At 45.5% G+C, this 17,310-nt stretch overlaps 1 protein-coding gene across 2 annotated transcripts in view; it reads right to left on the bottom strand.

Annotated features, from left to right (window-relative positions):
• The window catches only part of EFNA3 (ephrin A3), a 269,388-nt gene that overhangs the window by 20,255 nt on the left and 231,823 nt on the right, over positions 1 to 17,310 (bottom strand). For both annotated transcript variants that reach the window (XM_086947382.1, XM_086947383.1), the window contains exons 2-3: positions 10,408 to 10,697; positions 4,998 to 5,063 (exon numbers count right to left, since the gene is read on the bottom strand). In XM_086947382.1, the coding sequence (XP_086803508.1) occupies positions 4,998 to 5,063; positions 10,408 to 10,697 (356 nt within the window). The remainder of the gene's footprint in view (positions 1 to 4,997; positions 5,064 to 10,407; positions 10,698 to 17,310) is intronic.

Here is a 17,310-nt window from a genome sequence, read left to right as displayed (position 1 = left end):
TCATCAAGCTTACACTTTTTTTTGTGATTCACGGAATGTTTTTTTCTTTTTTGAAATCATAGTCCCGTCCCTTTGTAATTTCTCGTAATCTTCTACAAACACTGGTCAGGTGAGTGGGCGGTCAGCTGTTGTGTAACGAAAGAGGATGTGGCCCGATAAGAGTGGTCGACCTCGAAGTTGGGGAAGCGGGGTTGAGTCTCGGCAGGGACGCTGAACATCCTGTGATTCTGGGCAAAACATTTAATCTCCCCGAACCTACCAAAATGAATGTGTCCTTGTGTACCCCAAGAGGTGCTCATGTTAAGCGCTCTGATACCTTCGGGTCGAGTTTATGCTATAAAAAACTCCAAATAAGAAAAAGAGACGTTGAGCACAGAAGGGGAAGCTACTCTTCTCTAGACGTGAGTGTACTGTGATCCACAGGTAGCTTGTGAGAACCCTGTGCACCCCTGCGAGGGGGCAGTGCCCGCTCGCTGTACCTTGCAGAAGGGCAGTGGACAGCCCAGCATGTCCATTGCAGGCACATCCTTGGTCCTCTTACCGCTGGGCCCTGGTCAGATTGTAAAATATTATCCAACGACAGTGGAGGAGGAGAGGGCGGGTGTGACTACAGGGCACATATGAACTCAACCAGTGGCGTCGCAACCGAGGCACTCGAAGAAACCTTTTTTAAGATGGGTTGGTGGATCCGCGAGGTAACACTCACTCTGGTTACCAGAAGATCAGAGGTGGCACCAGGCTTCCAAGGCACAACAGTGAGCACCGTCAAATAAGATGATGGAAATACATCTACCAGTCACACCACTCAGAGACGCGAACTATGGTATGAAGCGGTGAGTGAAGAAGCTAGATTTCATTTACTTTTATCCCCAAGTACTCACTGGTAACTTCATGACACCATTGAAAGGCGGGGTCACCACAGGCCAGCTCCAAAGTCAACAGATAATAAAGCGCTGCCAGGTAGGCCGCGCATTTTCTGTTGACAGACATCCAGAAAGTATAGTTTTAGAAGGGTGCCACTTGTTTATTTAGTAGAACCCTACATTCTGTAAGAAACGCATAAAAAATGATATCACAAAACTTATGACTAAGTCCATGTAATGGGTCCTAAGCCCGTCTCGCAGCAATCTCGGAAATGAAGTGCGGAGAGGTTTCTACCACATGCCGGTCCATGAAAGACGCAATGATCGCATTAAAATTGCAACTATATTCTAATACAGTGGTAACCTTCTCACCGGTCCTCACAGCATCTATATGGAAAACTGACAGCTATAGTGGTCAAACAGCCACCTCCTTTTAGGAACTAAGGAATGATGATCAGATCAGAGGTTGTGAATGGTTTTCAATTTCTGAAACAGGGCACCCAAACCATGATGCAAGTAAAAACATATCTTCTTAAGTAATTAGTCAAAGATAAGGCTTTAGAATGCTGGGGCAGAGGTGATCAGACTGAGGGCCACGTGGCCACTGCCGACATTCTAAGCGGAATTTGAGAATTCACTCAGTGCAGTGAAGAGGGCTCTCTGTGGATCAAGTGTCTACTGGGCCAATCTTTAAGGTCAGTCTGCTGTAAGCAATCAAGGTGAGCTCTGTTGGGAGAAAGATATCCTGCCACATATAAGGTGAGGTGGGCGCCTATGGAATCCCTTATAGAAGGCAGCTTTGTTTCTTCGGCTGTTCTCCTGCCACATCTAGGGTGAAGTGAGCACATATGGAATCCCTTATAGAAGGCAGCTTTGTTTCTTCGGCTGTTCTCCTGCCACATCTAGGGTGAAGTGAGCACATATGGAATCCCTTATCGAAGGCAGCTTTGTTTCTTCTGCTACTCTCTTACAGATTGTTGGAGTCCGAGTATGTAGCTCCCACTTTTTGTAAGCTTTTGCTGCATTTTACACTGAAGCCATGAAAGTGACAGAAGTGATGGAAACCGAACAAAGGGACCAATCCTGAACTGCAGGGGATTGGACAGGGGTCTGGGCCTTGTGTTCGCAGAGCTCTTGCATCGGAAAGTTTCTCATCGAGGGCTGGCGAGTAAAGTTCATGCTATGGAAAGACCAGCGATGACCTCATCCTGACCAAAGTTGGATGACTTGAGTCAACTCCATGGACACGACTTACAGCTGCAGCCAGCGCGCACTGTATGTGCTACACACACCTCAAGACAGCGGTGCCCTGCAGCAGGCACCTCCATGCAGTATTTCATCTAAAATTCAGAGCAGAAACCCGTTTCTGCAAACTTTAGCTTATGAAGCAGGTACTAATTCCTGGAAAATGCTGCTTGAGAAGGTGTCATCAGTCATCCGGCCTGTGCACTTTCTTTCCAGTTATCAAAGCTGTACCCTTTGAACTTTGTGTAACTTGTCTGGTATTGTACTGCTGAGGTTCACCACCCCCTTTTTTACCACCCCCTTTTGTACCGATTTGTTCGCCATAAGTGTGGCAGGGTATGCTCAGACGTGAGTCCCTTGCTCACTTTGCCACTGGATTCAAGCAAGCCGGGCTGAAGACGGCTGTAATGCCAGAAACCGGTCCTCGGAAGCTTGTTTCCAGTCCAGGGAAGGCATGGTTTGGCAGTTCGGGCTGGACTGTTCCCATGAGGCACAGGGTCAGACTGATTTGCATATAGCCATGTCTGAACTGGGGTGGCAGAGTGGGCTAAAGAACGGGGATGGATTAAACCCAGATCTGTTGACTGGGTGTGAGTGTTTGATTGGTTCAGATGCTCCGTCCAACACCACCCCTTTTTGTACCGGGAAGTTCTGTACCTGACATACAGCGTAATGCAGGCATATTCTATGTAGGGCTCCAGCTTAAAGCACCGAGAGGTGCACAAGCGCCGACTAGGCATGCTTCCACCAAGCACTACTCTCGGCTGTAATTCAGCCTTATAGAGCAAGGAGACAACTTCGCTCGGATGAACTTCACCTAGTCAACATCCCTAGAATCAAATGAGCCAGAACTGGCGGTAGACTTTTCTCTCTTAATGCCGGCAGGCTTTGGAACACTCTGCCCCTCCATATCCAGAAAGACTCTGGTCATCTCGCCTTCCGGAAACCACTCCGAACCTTCCTGTTCCCTTGAAATTTGATGTTCCACCTGACCACGAGTTTTGCCTAGCGCTGGGAGGCCTTCAGGTAGCCACGCACTTTACAAATGTTCTTTTCATTTCATTTCACTACCGTGTGCCTGCACTGGCATGGGGCCCAGGGCGGGCCAATCTTAACTAGATCTGGTACATGGAGCCTTGGAATAATGGCGCGTACCATGGGAGTAGGTGCATCTTACATGGTACGCTCCTTGGAAAGATCTACCAACAGATCCCCTGCTTAACAACAAATAGGTTTCTTTTAAGAAGGAAACCCTGCCACTTTCAGCAGAAAGCAGATGTAATACCATTCACCAACATTTACACCTTCTTGTAGTGTAAGAACGACTTTCTAATTCGAAGCATGCCTGCTGGGTTTTAAAACCAGTCTCCAGAGGTTATTAGTGTGAGTGAAAAGCAGATTTCAATAATTCAAATATAATGAATACGAAAAAGTTAGAGATTTAAAAAGTTAAAGGGTCCCCTAGTGAATGATGCCACAATGGATCTCAAAACCTAAGATGACATTAAACGATGGAACCTTCTAGAATGCTAGTTCGAGATGCAGGGCTGAGGGTGTCGGAGAAAATGTTCTCTACATCAAATGGCCTCTTTAAGACAGTGCTGGTTGCAGATAGGATCGTGTGTTGCTTCCACTGAATCTATTGAGTAGGCACATCTAATGATTTGTCACAGAAAATTCTAGAAGTGAAAACAGTTTTCTAACGAGAGGGAAGCTGGGGGCAAACAGGGCCACTGGAATCGCGAGCCTGTGAAAGATCAATTTTGCGGCAAGGATGACAAAATTATGCATCAAGGAAAAGCAAATTACGCGGCACAACCTGTTTATTTGTAAGTTTGTTATTTTAACTATTCTTACTGTCTAGGTAAAGTTGGCCTCATTAGTACCAGTCTAAACCTGAATACAGCCACCAGTAACTGAAAGGTGGCCAGTTATCCTTCCAAAGTCCATAACCACATGTGGCACTTTTTGGTAAGTAATTTGAACTCATTTGTGCTACAAAAACATTATGCAGTAAATGGCGGATAATCAAAATAGAAAATCCATAATGATGCTTAAAACACCACAGTGCTGCATAATTCCAGGGGCCCAGGTGGCAACCCTAGGCCGAGAAAGGGAGTGTTTTTTTTTCTAACACTGGTCCAGGCTGGCAGTGAATGGGACTGAATTTGACACTCCCAGTACTTATCTCTACTCTATGGGACAGGACTAGAAAAATCTGTGTCCACCTTCAGAAATTGGGCTAGATGACCACATCTAACGAACATCGGCAAAGCCAATAGGTTTGAAGTTTGTATGACCTACGTATCAGGAACATGCACACTATACAAACCTGGAACCTATTGTACTAAAATGCCTACAAAAGCATCTGGAAAATGGATACAAGCGAGAACCAGGGGTGCGTAATTTCTGTTGCATTCACTTGCAGATGTTGTCTGAAGTTGTTACGAATATCTGCCGGGCCCCCTGGAAGAGTGATTTCAGATGTTAAATAGCTCACTGTGCTATCCAGTTTATGTGGAAGGATATAACCAAAGCACCAATACAAAAAATTAGACCCCAGTGTACCGAACAAGGCGCCATTGACAATGTCTGAAGCAACTGACTAAAGGTTCCAGAGAAAGAGATGCCAATGGCTGGAGAAGGCTGACCCAAGCCCCTTAAAGTACGTGTAGAATACAGTATTTTCGCCATGGCTGGTGCAAGCTCCATATATATCAAACCCCCCAAAAAGTGGCTAATGTTTACCCAGATATGACCACTGCCTACCCAGCATTACCAGACTCCTGTGCGAGTGAGCTTTCTGGAGAATAATTGTAAATTTGATAAGGCGCTTCTTCTACTGAGCATGCACAAAGAGGGACAGCATTACTGAAGGACCATACTTACTGGTGATACAGCAAACAAACACCTTCATCTTCAAGCAGGCCCGCCGGTGGTTGTGTGTCGGTGTTGCTGAAAGGAAAGGGGAAACCACTGTGAAGACATGGTCACCATAAAACACAATCTTGATCTAACCGCACTTGCTAGCTTTGAAGAAACACAACCACAAGGGAGTTAGGCTGCCTGTAGACCTAGGAGATAAACGACTCCCACCCAAAGGCCTGTGCTGCTCCAGCCGGACATTGTGCACTGATCCAGCCCTCTGGCGAAGCACTACCACCGCTCTGGCAGGCGGGTGCCACAGGCTCAGCCGGCAGGGTGGGAGGGGTTAAGTGTGGCTTAGGTGGGAAGTGTCTGGGTGTTGTGCAGGATGACAGAGGTGTAAGCTTTTTTAAATGAGGAGGGTTGCTGCTTTCCAGACACCTGGGAAGGGTTCAAATAGTCTTATTCTAGTTTGACATACATTTACATAAATAGCGATTATTTCAATCTTTAAACAAATTTAGCCCTGTTCACTAAAGTTACCAGATGACTCCATGTCAGCAAACACACAATGCTCCAGCCCTACCTTGTTGTAGTGCATTTTATATTTACTCAAATGTCGACAAATTCGACATTTAAATAACTTTAGTTGAGTTTATTAAAGTTACATGACTCCATGTCAGCAAGAACACAATGCTCCAGCCCTACCTTATTGTAGTGCATTTATATTTATTCAAATGTTGACAAATTCGACATTTAAATAACTTTCGTTCAGTTTATTAATGCTACCAGATGACTCCATGTCAGCCAGGATACAATGCTCCTGTCCTACCTTTATCAAAAAAATCAACGTTTAAATAACTTTAGTTCAGTTTACTAAAGGTACCAGATGAATTCATGTCCGTAAGGACGACTTGCTCCAGGCCTGCCTTTTACTGAAATAATCCAGGTATTCTGTGAATTGTAGTCTTCTGGTTCACTGCGATGCAACCGACTCGGCCAATCTTCTAACGTCACATGATAACCATAGATTTAATTTCGGATGCAAAAAAAGCGAGTGGTCCATTTGTAAATACTGAAAATATACACGGGAAATACACCATGAAAAAGACACATCGTGGGAGACCACCGTGAAAATGTCTCATTTTCCTGTGAAAGGGAGAAAAGAACTTGCCCCAGGGCGTGCCATGCACCATGTGGCTGAAAGCCAAAGGAATGCAGGCCGGTCATCCAGGTAGAGGGCTCCCCCTGGAGGAGACTGCATGCAACAACATCCCCTCCCCCAGCAAGCTGGCCAAGGACGGTTTCCTTATCAGGAACCAGGGGATGTGTTATGACTTGTGCTGTTTTCCCTCACTGTGGGTTTTTATTTGCTCCGTGAGGTGTAAAAAATCCAATGCAATATTTAATCTGGCTATGGCAAGAAATCAAAAACTGGAACCGAGTCGGTGCAAAGTACAGAGAGGATGGAGGATAAACATGTTCCAACAATTCCCTCCCCCTCAAACGTACACACCGCCCCCCATCCATCTTTGAGACGGCTTTGGCACAGAGTCAACTCTTAGATTCAGTGCTTAATTTGTATATACAAAAACCTAAAAAAAACACTTAAGTGCCAGAGACCTCGTCAGGAGGCCACAACAGTTTGCACCACACATTGTCACAAGCAGCACCTGCACAACTCCCAACCATCAAACTGCTACACGTGTGAGAATTCAGACTGTTCGAGGCCCCCAACCTATAAGAATGGCATAGGAGGTAGGTATTACTTGTTTATAATGTATACTGAATTAGTAAACAACTGTTTTTGAGTTATTTTTTTTATTACACAAAAACAGTGCCACTATGTGGCAGCTATCACAAGAGCAGGTGTTGGCAATTAAGTGCCAGTGCCAAGCACCGGAAAACCACCCGCTCAAATTAAGCACTGGTCACGACTATCCCTCAGCTACAGTGGTGTATACCCTTCCCCCCAGAGCCTGGAGTGACTGCACTTCGAGCTCTGGGAGTCTGACAGTGGTTACTTATAGAGCCTCGGGTACTCTTGGGGCAACGGATATATGTGAGAGGCAACTGCACAGCCATCGGGCCTCGGTTCATTGAGGGTCAGAGCAAGTCAGTCATTGAAGCGCTTTTTGCTGGGATTTTTAGGTCCATACTGCTAATCCAACAAGCATTGGCAGAGCCAGCAGCTCTAGGGTTAATGTACCAGCTCATGTAAACACAAAATTCACAAATGCGGATTACATGCACTGCACACACAAATGCAGTTTATTGCAATAAAAGCCGTTCTGCCGGCTGTGCAAGTGCTGGGGGACACACTGCAAAAAAAGATTGACAAGCCAATATGAGACCAATTGAATGAAACAACAATATGACAGAGTACTTTTGAGAAGTAAAATAGTCCTTTATGCATTCAAAGGCAGAATTATACACAAAATAACCAATAGCAGGAGGTGAGACAGTCCTTTAAAGTATTGCTAGCAATACTCTAGCGAATGCATCAGGTACAGCTGCACCCGGAACTCACTTGGACCGATCACACCATCGTTCACTTCAACATCACCAGCTCACAGAATTGTGCCCCCAGTCTGCCGAACACCCCCCCCCCCCCCCCCCCCCCCACCGGAGCAGGAGCAAAGTCTCAAAGGACACATGGATCAACACCCTCAACATCACCCACCCCAACTCTTCCCGCAACCTAAAACCAGAACGCCAGAAACTTCAACAATTGTAACCCCGGCAGCTTTGCTCCAATCGGAAACACCACCCCCAGATGGTCCACTAAGCAGGCTAGCTGGTACACTTAAGACCTCAGAACCGCTAAGTGTCAGAACCGCTAAACGACACTGTAAACAACTGGAAAGGAGAAGGCACACAGGAAGGACATGAACAACAAGACCTTCAAGACAGCCCGCAACCTCTACCACAGACAGTTGAGAGATTCGAAGAAAAGACCTTCGCCCCATGCAAGTTACAATAACAGCAAACAACTCTTCAACATCGTCAAAGAATTCTACAACCCCCTAGCTGCAAGAAACATTAGCCCCTCACAGGAACTCTGCAACAACGTTGCAAACATTTTCCACGACAAGATCACCAACATCTACAGAAACTTCAAACCCCAGCCCAAAGCCACAGACTTCTTCAAACACAGCGACCCCTCTAACACCACAAATATCCATCTAACTGAATGGAGCCAGCTCAGTCCACAGGACACCTCCATCATGAACTCAGTCCACGCTGGACCCCAACTGATCCATGCCCTCACCACATCTTCAGCCTAGGCGAAGGCAGAATCAGCCACTTACTCATCACCTTGTTCAGTGCCTCAGTTGCCAGGGCCAACTTCCCTGAGGACTGGAAACAAGCAGAATTCAACGTCCTACTGAAGAAACCATCGTCAGACCCCAGCGAACTCAACAACTACCAACTGATCTCCCTGTTCCCGTTCCTTCCCAAAGTATTAGAAAAAGCCATCAACCAACAACTCTCCTCACATCTGGAACGGAACCTCCTACTCAACTCGTCCCATTCCAGATTCCACAGCACTGAGACAGCCCTCACTCATCGCAGCTACCGACAACATCCAAGCATTACTCGACCAAGGAGAGACTGCAGTTCTGACCCTTGTAGACCTCTCCTCAGCTTTCAAAACAATCTCCCACCATACACTCATCAAAAGGCTGCAGGACTTGGGCATCCAAGGAGCCGCTCTCGGGTGGATTGCCTCTTTCCTCTGAGGAAGTAGGCAAAAAGTCTTCCTTTACCTCTGAACCCAATGTTCCTTGCTCAGCTTTACCCTCTTCAACACTTATATAACACCTCTGGCCAGCACCACCAAAACCCACGGATTCAACATCCAATCCTACACCAACTTCCACAACTACATTACAGACGTTGCCAACTGAATGAAGGACAACTGCCTGAAGCTCAACATGGCCACGACAGAGGTACTGATTTTTGGAAACAAAAGCTCCTCATGGGACTCATCCTGGTGGCCCTCATAACTTGGAACTACTCCTACGCCCCACTGACCACACTAGAAACTCTAGGTATCATTCTGGACAACCAGCTAACCGTGACAAAGTGATCAACTCTGTCTCCTCCTTGTCCTTCATTCTCCATAGGCTTCGTAAGACATTCAAATGGCTACCCCAAAGCTCAAGACGCACCATTATCCAGGCCCTAATCTCCAGCCGACTCGACTACGGCAACGCTCTCTAAGCAGGGATCACAGCTCACCTTCAACGATGACCATAGAGCATACTAACACCACACCAGGCTCTTCCTGGTTCTCCCTAGACAAACACACGTCACCCTCTACCTCAAGATATTCCACGGACTCCTTGTAATAGACAAGATGCCAGTTCAGGCTACTGACGCATGCATACAAGGCCCTACACAACTGTGAACGTGCCCACTTGAAACACTGCCTACACCGCCTGGACTTCCATCAGCCCACCAGACCCCTCTGCTCCGCGTACCTTTCTCTGTCACCCCCTGAAGTAGCAGATGCGGAGGACACTAATTCTCCTACTTACAGCGAAGACATGGAAGGAGCTACCCTTTCATCTACAGACCTCCCCATCTCGGCCAGAGTTCTGAAAATCCCTGAACACCTAGCTATTTAGCTAATCAACTGGACCCTGCCAGCGCAGGGGTACACTCACAGGCCTTAAGAAGTGCTCTACAAATCTACTGATCGATTGACTTCTTGCAAACAGCTCTGCTGTCAAATCAGATGCAAAATTGAGTGCTATTGGCTAAAAAGCTAGGATGAGCCATAGTTGGTTGAACGCTTAGGCTCTATTGGGGTCTGGACCTAGAAAGAAACGAATTGTGGTTGCTGCTTAACAATAGTTACAGTGGATCGTGATGGGCTGCCTCGTCAGTCCTCACCACAACACTGAGCTAGACCAAAGAGGCTGGCCTACCTACATTTCTGAGTCAAACAATGATTATGCCAAGATAAGCCTCCAATTGGATAGAATCTCACCACTGGCGAGCTGTACAAAACAGACAGCTCCTCTACCTTCATTTAGAGTGGGAGGAATCACATGCATTAAGTTAGCGCGTACTTAGACCCAGCTGATACAAGGTGCTGCACATGCTACTGGGAGGATCCTGGAGCTTACAACGCACCTCCACTGAGGAATTGCACATCTGGAAAGAAGCAAGAGCTCCCAATCTGGAGAAAGAGTCTCCACAAGCATTATTAGAGCAGGTGTTTCCTTTCAACCAACTCATCCAAGATAGTCCAAACCAGAATCATAGGACAGAGGTCAAATCAGCCCTCCACACAGGGATTGCAAAACTACCAAAGAGGAAGTGTCTACTCACAAAGTATGGGTGAAGTTTAATTTCACCTTCATCATCTAAGTGGCTGTGCGTAAACGTAGAGTGTGGTCTTGAAACCTCTCATGGTACTTACATATGTAATAGTATTCATGTCCCGCATGGAACTCGTAGCCCAGCGAGAACGCGCTGTAGCGCTGGAACTTCTCCGAGAACTTGATGGGGCTGTGCGGCGAGTGCGGCCGGTTGCACTCCCATCGCTTGAAGCCCTGGCTGGTGTTGCAGGTCCTATAGCCCTCGTAGTTCACCATGTACAGTATGTACTGCTCCATCTTGTGCTCGGGGATGGTCTCGTTGTAATGTGGGCAGTATATGTCCAGATAATCGTTCACATTCACCTGAACGGTGTACCCTTCTCTCCTCAAGCTGAAAAAGAAGGACACAAAGAGGACAACGGTTAGAGATTGGGGAGTCACCAAGAAGGAAAGTCAAGCTGAACACACACTTCGGAAAGACATCAAAACTACAAAATCTCTGCAACTGTGTTGAAATTGTACCTTTTGTTTTTTTAAGCACCTCTTTTTGGGGATGAATGTGTTCAGCTATAATGTGGAATGCCATTCAATCACAACTTTACTAATAACTAAATTTTAAATGAAAGCTGGTCTCATGATACTTCTGCAAAATCTGCTCCCACAACAAGCTGCCTGGAATTAGAGCATTCCTTATTTTCCACCATCAACGACAAAGGAAGGGAAACAATCTTCGAGAAACGAAGGGGCAAATTTATCAAAGGGTTGCGCCTCTCTTGTGCCATGCAACGGGGATTGATCAATCCAGTGCAAATTGGTGCTTTGCGTTACTCTGCCCCAGGAAGGGGTTTCATGGGTGGATTGTGGGTGTTCCCACGCATGCACCGATGGATTTTGGTGCATTCCCAGACCATTCCTGGTAGACCTGGGAATGTCCCAAAATGCTACGACTTCCCAGGTGAGGCGTAACGTGGAGAAATAGGTTTATTTCTCCCCGTATACAGCACACATAGAAAGAGGAATATGCCTTAGGGGATTGTTTTGTGCAGGAAGATGTCTCTTCCTGCACTCAAATAGTCCTGCTTACAACGAAGGACCTTTGCACCATAGTGCAAGGGTACCGGTGTTGGCTCCAGGCAGCACATTGTGTACCAGCACTGCAAAGTGACAGTAAAGCGCCATCCAATGTTAAGTATGCACATTTCTGCACTTTCCCTATCACGCATAACAGCAAGGTGAATTGCTGTGTGATTATTTGGTAAATATGACCTATATACTGGACAACTTGTTTGGCTCATGACTGTTTAACATAGTCACCAACAAAGTACCCTTTCTTAGGCAATAACTAAAGGACGTGGAATTTCTATCAATCCAGACATGTCAAACCCACCCTTTATGAAAATGTAAGCCAGGCCTTAACCCCTTGAATGCTCATGACGAGCTGAGCTCGTCATGAGCCACGGCGCTCCGGTGCTCATAACGAGCTCAGCTCGTCATGAGCCGTGGAACGCTCGCATGCGGGGATAATTCCCCTGCTGTGCTGAGAGTTCCACGGGAACGGGTGTGGCCGTGACGAGCTGAGCTCGTCATGAGCACAGGAGCGCTGTGCCTCATGACGAGCTGAGCTCGTCATGAGCATGTGAGCGCTGTGCACGCCCCCCCTCCCCCCCAGCACTGCGGGGGAATATCCCCCGTAGCGAAGGGGTTAAAGACCTTTAATTCACGAAGCATAGAACCCACTCTGCCCTAACATCAGTGCTTAATTTGAGCTGGTGGTTGTAGGTGGGGGTTTACGGCACCATTTTTTTGTCCAGCCATTTACAATTATTCCTCAGTCTTTGACCCCGAGCAGGAAACAGAAAAAAAGAGGAGGAAGAGAAAGACGAGCAACAGTGACAAAGGGAGGAATCAGGGATGACAGATAACCTGCAAAATTAGATAAAGGGGGAAGTAGTGTATGGTAGTGGAAGAAGAGACATGAGGTGGGACCAAGACACTGCAGCACTGGTATTTGTCAATCCTGACATTCGTCAGCACCGGAGCCAACTTTGAGCACCAGCAGTTCATATTTTACAAAGTAAGCGGTGTCCGACATCCCAGACAGAACCCCTCACGTCACAAACAGCTGAATTCTGCAGATACCAGAGTGCCTTCTCTCTCTCACCCCAGAATACCAATTCTCCATTTTTTACCCCAGACTCCACATCTGTAGCAAATATTCCACATCTCTGACGGCCTTCTCTAATGTTTCTTAATACTCATGGCAATTTCACACCGCAACACCTACATTTAACGTGATTTCTTCCCCCAGCACCAATATGTTTAGCAAGTTAATATATATCCATGTCTCATCTCTCAAAACCTCGGTTCTCACCCTAAATGAGTAGTTCTGTTCTTAATGATATGTCGTTTCTCATATTGCTATGACAGGCCACCTCTTTCACCCTGCAACTCAATGCACATGTAGGAGTTTTATCACTTTAATGTTTGATTATCTCGGTGTAAAGCACCGTGACGCGCTTTTTGGGTCTACTCGGCGCTTTATAAGAATTTAAAAAAAAAATAATAATAATAATACTCTTACAAGATGGGAACCTGCTGTAATTAACAGATATTTCTGCAGCAGGTGTGTTAGACTTCTCAGTAAACGTAGCAAATTGAATTCTTTTCTGGGATTGAAAGTGAAAGCTTTACAGATGAATCGATTTTGGTCTGATCTTCACTAGTGCTCTGCATTTCAATTCGGAGGTCGGGGATTTGAATTACTGCGGCGGCAGCAGACAAAACTGGTACGACAGCGCCATCTAGCGTCGGCACAGAAAATAAGATAAACCAAGCGAGGTTACATAAACAAGCAATGGCAAAGCCAATAGGCCAGGCATTAGAACCTTGGATGGAGACACTTGACAGAGGGGTATAATTGCAAAGTAGCCCCTTATACGGTTCAGTGTAAGCACAGGAGTGGAGGGGGAAGATGGACTGGAAAAGCCGTAATGCATTAGTTGATGGAGGGATCGGTACCCTGGGCAGGGCAGAGCAGACAGGCAAACCCACCAGCCAAGACTCAAAGAGGCTGGTCAAAGAAAGAGGCAGATCCAGTATTATATATATATATATATAAAAAGGTTCCTCCCCAGCCTGCTCTGCGTTCGCAGACACCGCCTCCACGCCAACAAGGAAGAGGACCGGACCAGCCAATTCAGCAAGATGGTATTTTATTTCAAGATTTAAAACAGAACCAGCGACGCGTTTCGGGCAGAAAGCCCTTGATCACGCTGCAACATGTTTACAATCAATTATGCTTTTTTATACGTGTATGCAGTGAAATAGACGCCACCCCCTGGTGACGCCCACCATGATCATGTGATTGGTAATAAACAGTAACAACGCACTCCCGCTGATACATAGTTGCCATTGCTGAATGAAATGCAATAATTCATAACTGGTTAAATCCAGGAAACCATCCGAATACATAAACATATATTCAATTATAATGATATTTCAGCACAATTCTTCAATGTTAAAATACGGATGGGAAAATATATCCGTTGTGTGCAAATGAGCAATCCAGTATATATAGCAGCAGAAATATAAAGTGCGTGTACAGAAAAGTGCATAAGTGATAAAAAAATGTGATAAAGTGCAAGAGTTAGCGGAAACATATGGAACTACCACTGGAACAGTAATCAACAATTAGGCATCATATCTCGATGTTTATATATATGAATTCATCCCAATCATCCTAATCCATAATTAATTCTATTTAAAAGGTCAAATAGAAAAAGAAGAACCATTTTTTCAAAAAGCTAAAAATGACAATATGTATAAATAGACTTATAATTCATATATATACATACCTACACACACACCCACACTCTTGCCCACCACCCCACATACCTGGCCCGTTATATCAATGTGATTAATCCACTGGATTATAAATCACCATGTGCTAGTAAAGGACAATACAAAACAATACAAATGACCCCAACTATATACAACCACAACGCAAAAACCCTCACATGAATATTTACAAGTGTGCATACCTGTGCGATTCCATATTTACACTTCATTGTGCAAAACTAAGCCCACGGTCAAAACAATATCAAAAATTATATATATATATATATATATATATATATATATACACATATATCCAAGTATATTGTTAGCAATAGGTCTACAGCTGAAGGGACCTAAAGAGTGGCACGGTTAGGAATAGTTTGTGGTTAACTCTTGCAACGGCGGGTCAGCTCTCCAAGCGTGGGCTGTGTTTATCTGTGCACTTTTTGTGTATGGGGTAGACTTCATGGCGACGTCTCGTGGATTAAAGTTTTGTGTCTGTCACAGGAAACATTTTTGGAGGCAAATTTTCACCAGACGTCCTCTTTTATATAAAAAAGTACCGGCCTCTTAACTGCAAGTTTTAAATATATTCACTCTGCACAAAAGGTATGTCCGACTGGAAAGTCACACAATGGTCCAATAAAGCCATTTTTTATTTGTAAACACACAGTTCATAAAAGGGCACCCGCCAGTTGCACATCCATGTATTCACGCTAATTGTGGACAACAGCAGTGTACAATTCTATGCAGGAGTAACGCACAAAATTGATGGGTAGCGTGCATTAAAAACCATGATTAGCCTTGCCAGTTTCTGGGGCCTGGTGTCCATAATAAAGCAAAGCTGCAGAAAATAGAGGAATAACGGCTGGGTGAAAAGAAGCAGCTGAGGGAGGGTGAAAGGGTGTAAGAATAACATTTTTGTTTTGGGTGGAATGAATTTTCCAAGTGTAAAAGTAACGACTACTGAGTCTTTGCTCTTTATTTGGATAGCTGGCACAAAAAAAGCGGTAATTAAAGTGAATCAAAGTTGTTTAAAGTTTCAAGTAGTTCATTTATTTACTGGACACCGTCAAAATGTTATAATTCTCCAGGGTTACTAAGCCCTCTAAGGCTTGGTGACTGGGGCTAGGCGTCGCTGGGGTATCCTAGGAAGACTCAGTTACTATGGCTCAGGGTTGAAAAGTTTGGTGCTTCTTTGCTCGTCTCTTGAGACCAAATCTTAAAGTTGCTGTTGTTTTGACGACTAAAGGCGAGCGGCGCACAGGATTAATAATTCTGGAGGCAGAGGAGATCCCTCTCAATGGTAGTGTTAGAAGGTGCTCTCGGCCCAAAATAAGATTTGTAATCACCAGCCAGGTGAGTGAACAGTCACACAATGATCCCAAAGGTCCAAGATCATGGATTATGAATATAGAGGTGCATGGGCTGGTCAGCGGATGGTCCTACGGACAGCCCGGGCAGGTCAAAGGAGAGCCCCTAGTGAAGCTTCTGAACATTATTCCGGCATCCACCGGAGCCTAAGGCTGGGTGGGAGATCTGCACATGCTGTGGGAGATGGAAGCCAAGAGCTACTCAGATGGTGCATCTGGGATATCCAAATTAGCAAAATTGGCATTTAGTTGTGCTGGGGGAGAGAGTTCCCAGGACAGAATCCCTGCTGGGGCGCCAGCTCTATTGTTGCAGTTATCTGTCAAAGATCTCGGGTGAAGGGTTTGAAGAGATTTTCTGGTGGGTCCTTACAGCTCCTGTAGGCTACTTTCACCAGCAGAAGTTCTTCTCTTGAGGATCACTTACAGTTAGCAGGTAGGTAAGAAGTAACAACAGCTCAGCGAGAAAAATTTCAGGCTTTCTCCCACCAGGCTTCGACAGAAACAGCAAACAGCTATTGACCCAGATGCCTCAAGTTCGCGCAGATCCATGTCAGGAATAGTTCTTCTTCATTTAAGGAGTGGAGCTCCCGCTTATACTCTGGAGTTTTCATTAACAATGCAAAATCTCACTGCCAATAATATGGTTACGTGGTTAAAAAAAGACTCCGAGTAGGCCAGTCAGGTTTACTGCAACTTCCAAGTCTTTTTTCTTCCCTGAAATATAGGATGGGTATTGTAGGCCTGGAGAGGCGTATGAATTTGGGAATTCTAATGTTTAGTAGATGTGCCTTCCTACCACAGTGCAGCTTAGCCTTCCTCGGGTGCTTCAGCGGGGCAGATCCCAAGTGTCAATTTTCAAAGGTACACTCTGGAAATTAAGATATGGGACCCTACCCAAAAGCAAGGAGGTAGAATTAGAGGAGACTGAGCTTATGAAGTAGTTCTGCTTGGAAAGCTCCACCATTTGATCCTGTACAAAAGGACCACTCAATTTCCATATATTTGGAAAAAGAGGGAACTGAATCAGTTGAAAGATTGCTTCTTCAGTTTACCTGGAGGGGGTTACTAAACATCAAATTGGCTAATCACGGTCACCTGCGACAGGCCTCACAATAAAAGGGCTGGAGATGCCCTTGCAAGAAAACATTGTGTTGGTCCTTTTTAGGTTCCTGCTGTGCAAGAAGCATTCCGGTGCTCTGCTGGGAACGCCAGGGTAGGCTTTGGTGATTCCATCAATGTGGGGCCTGTTAGACGTGCCAAAATAAAATAAAGGGGGAACAGTTCTAAAAATCGAAAAAGAAGCAGCATGTAACAGCTTGTGGAATTCGTCACCGGATCTACTTTAATAAGTCACAATATCTGAGATCCAGTGAGATTTTGCCAACATGACTAACTAGCAGTACAGTATTCTAGGGCAGGATACTGCCAAAAAATGGTACCCGACTTCTTACTAAGCCAAGCCTTTGCCTTAGAAACCACTACCCAGCCTTCCACCTGAAATTCAAATTGAAGAACTGCGGGGACAAAATCGCTGGATGTCCAGGGCTAAACTTCAAAATCTAACACAACGGAGAGCCCACCCATCTCAAGGACAGGAAACCCCTGGAAATAAAAACAAATTGGGTCTCCTTCAATTAACAGCAGAAATCAAAGAGTAGAACAGACTTCAGCACTGTTGCGTAAGTTGAAAACCCAATGCTAAGTGCCCGATCTGAAGCACGCAATGAGCCAGACAGCCCTATCTGGGAAGGACAGAGGAGGCAGGATTCAACTGCAGGAAAGCTTGGATAGAAG

This window comes from Lissotriton vulgaris, chromosome 12 (assembly GCF_964263255.1).
Source record: "Lissotriton vulgaris chromosome 12, aLisVul1.2, whole genome shotgun sequence".
In the NCBI taxonomy this organism is placed as follows: domain Eukaryota; kingdom Metazoa; phylum Chordata; class Amphibia; order Caudata; family Salamandridae; genus Lissotriton; species Lissotriton vulgaris.
The sequence above is the reverse complement of the archived record's forward strand: the minus strand, read 5'-3'. Positions and strand labels throughout refer to the sequence as shown.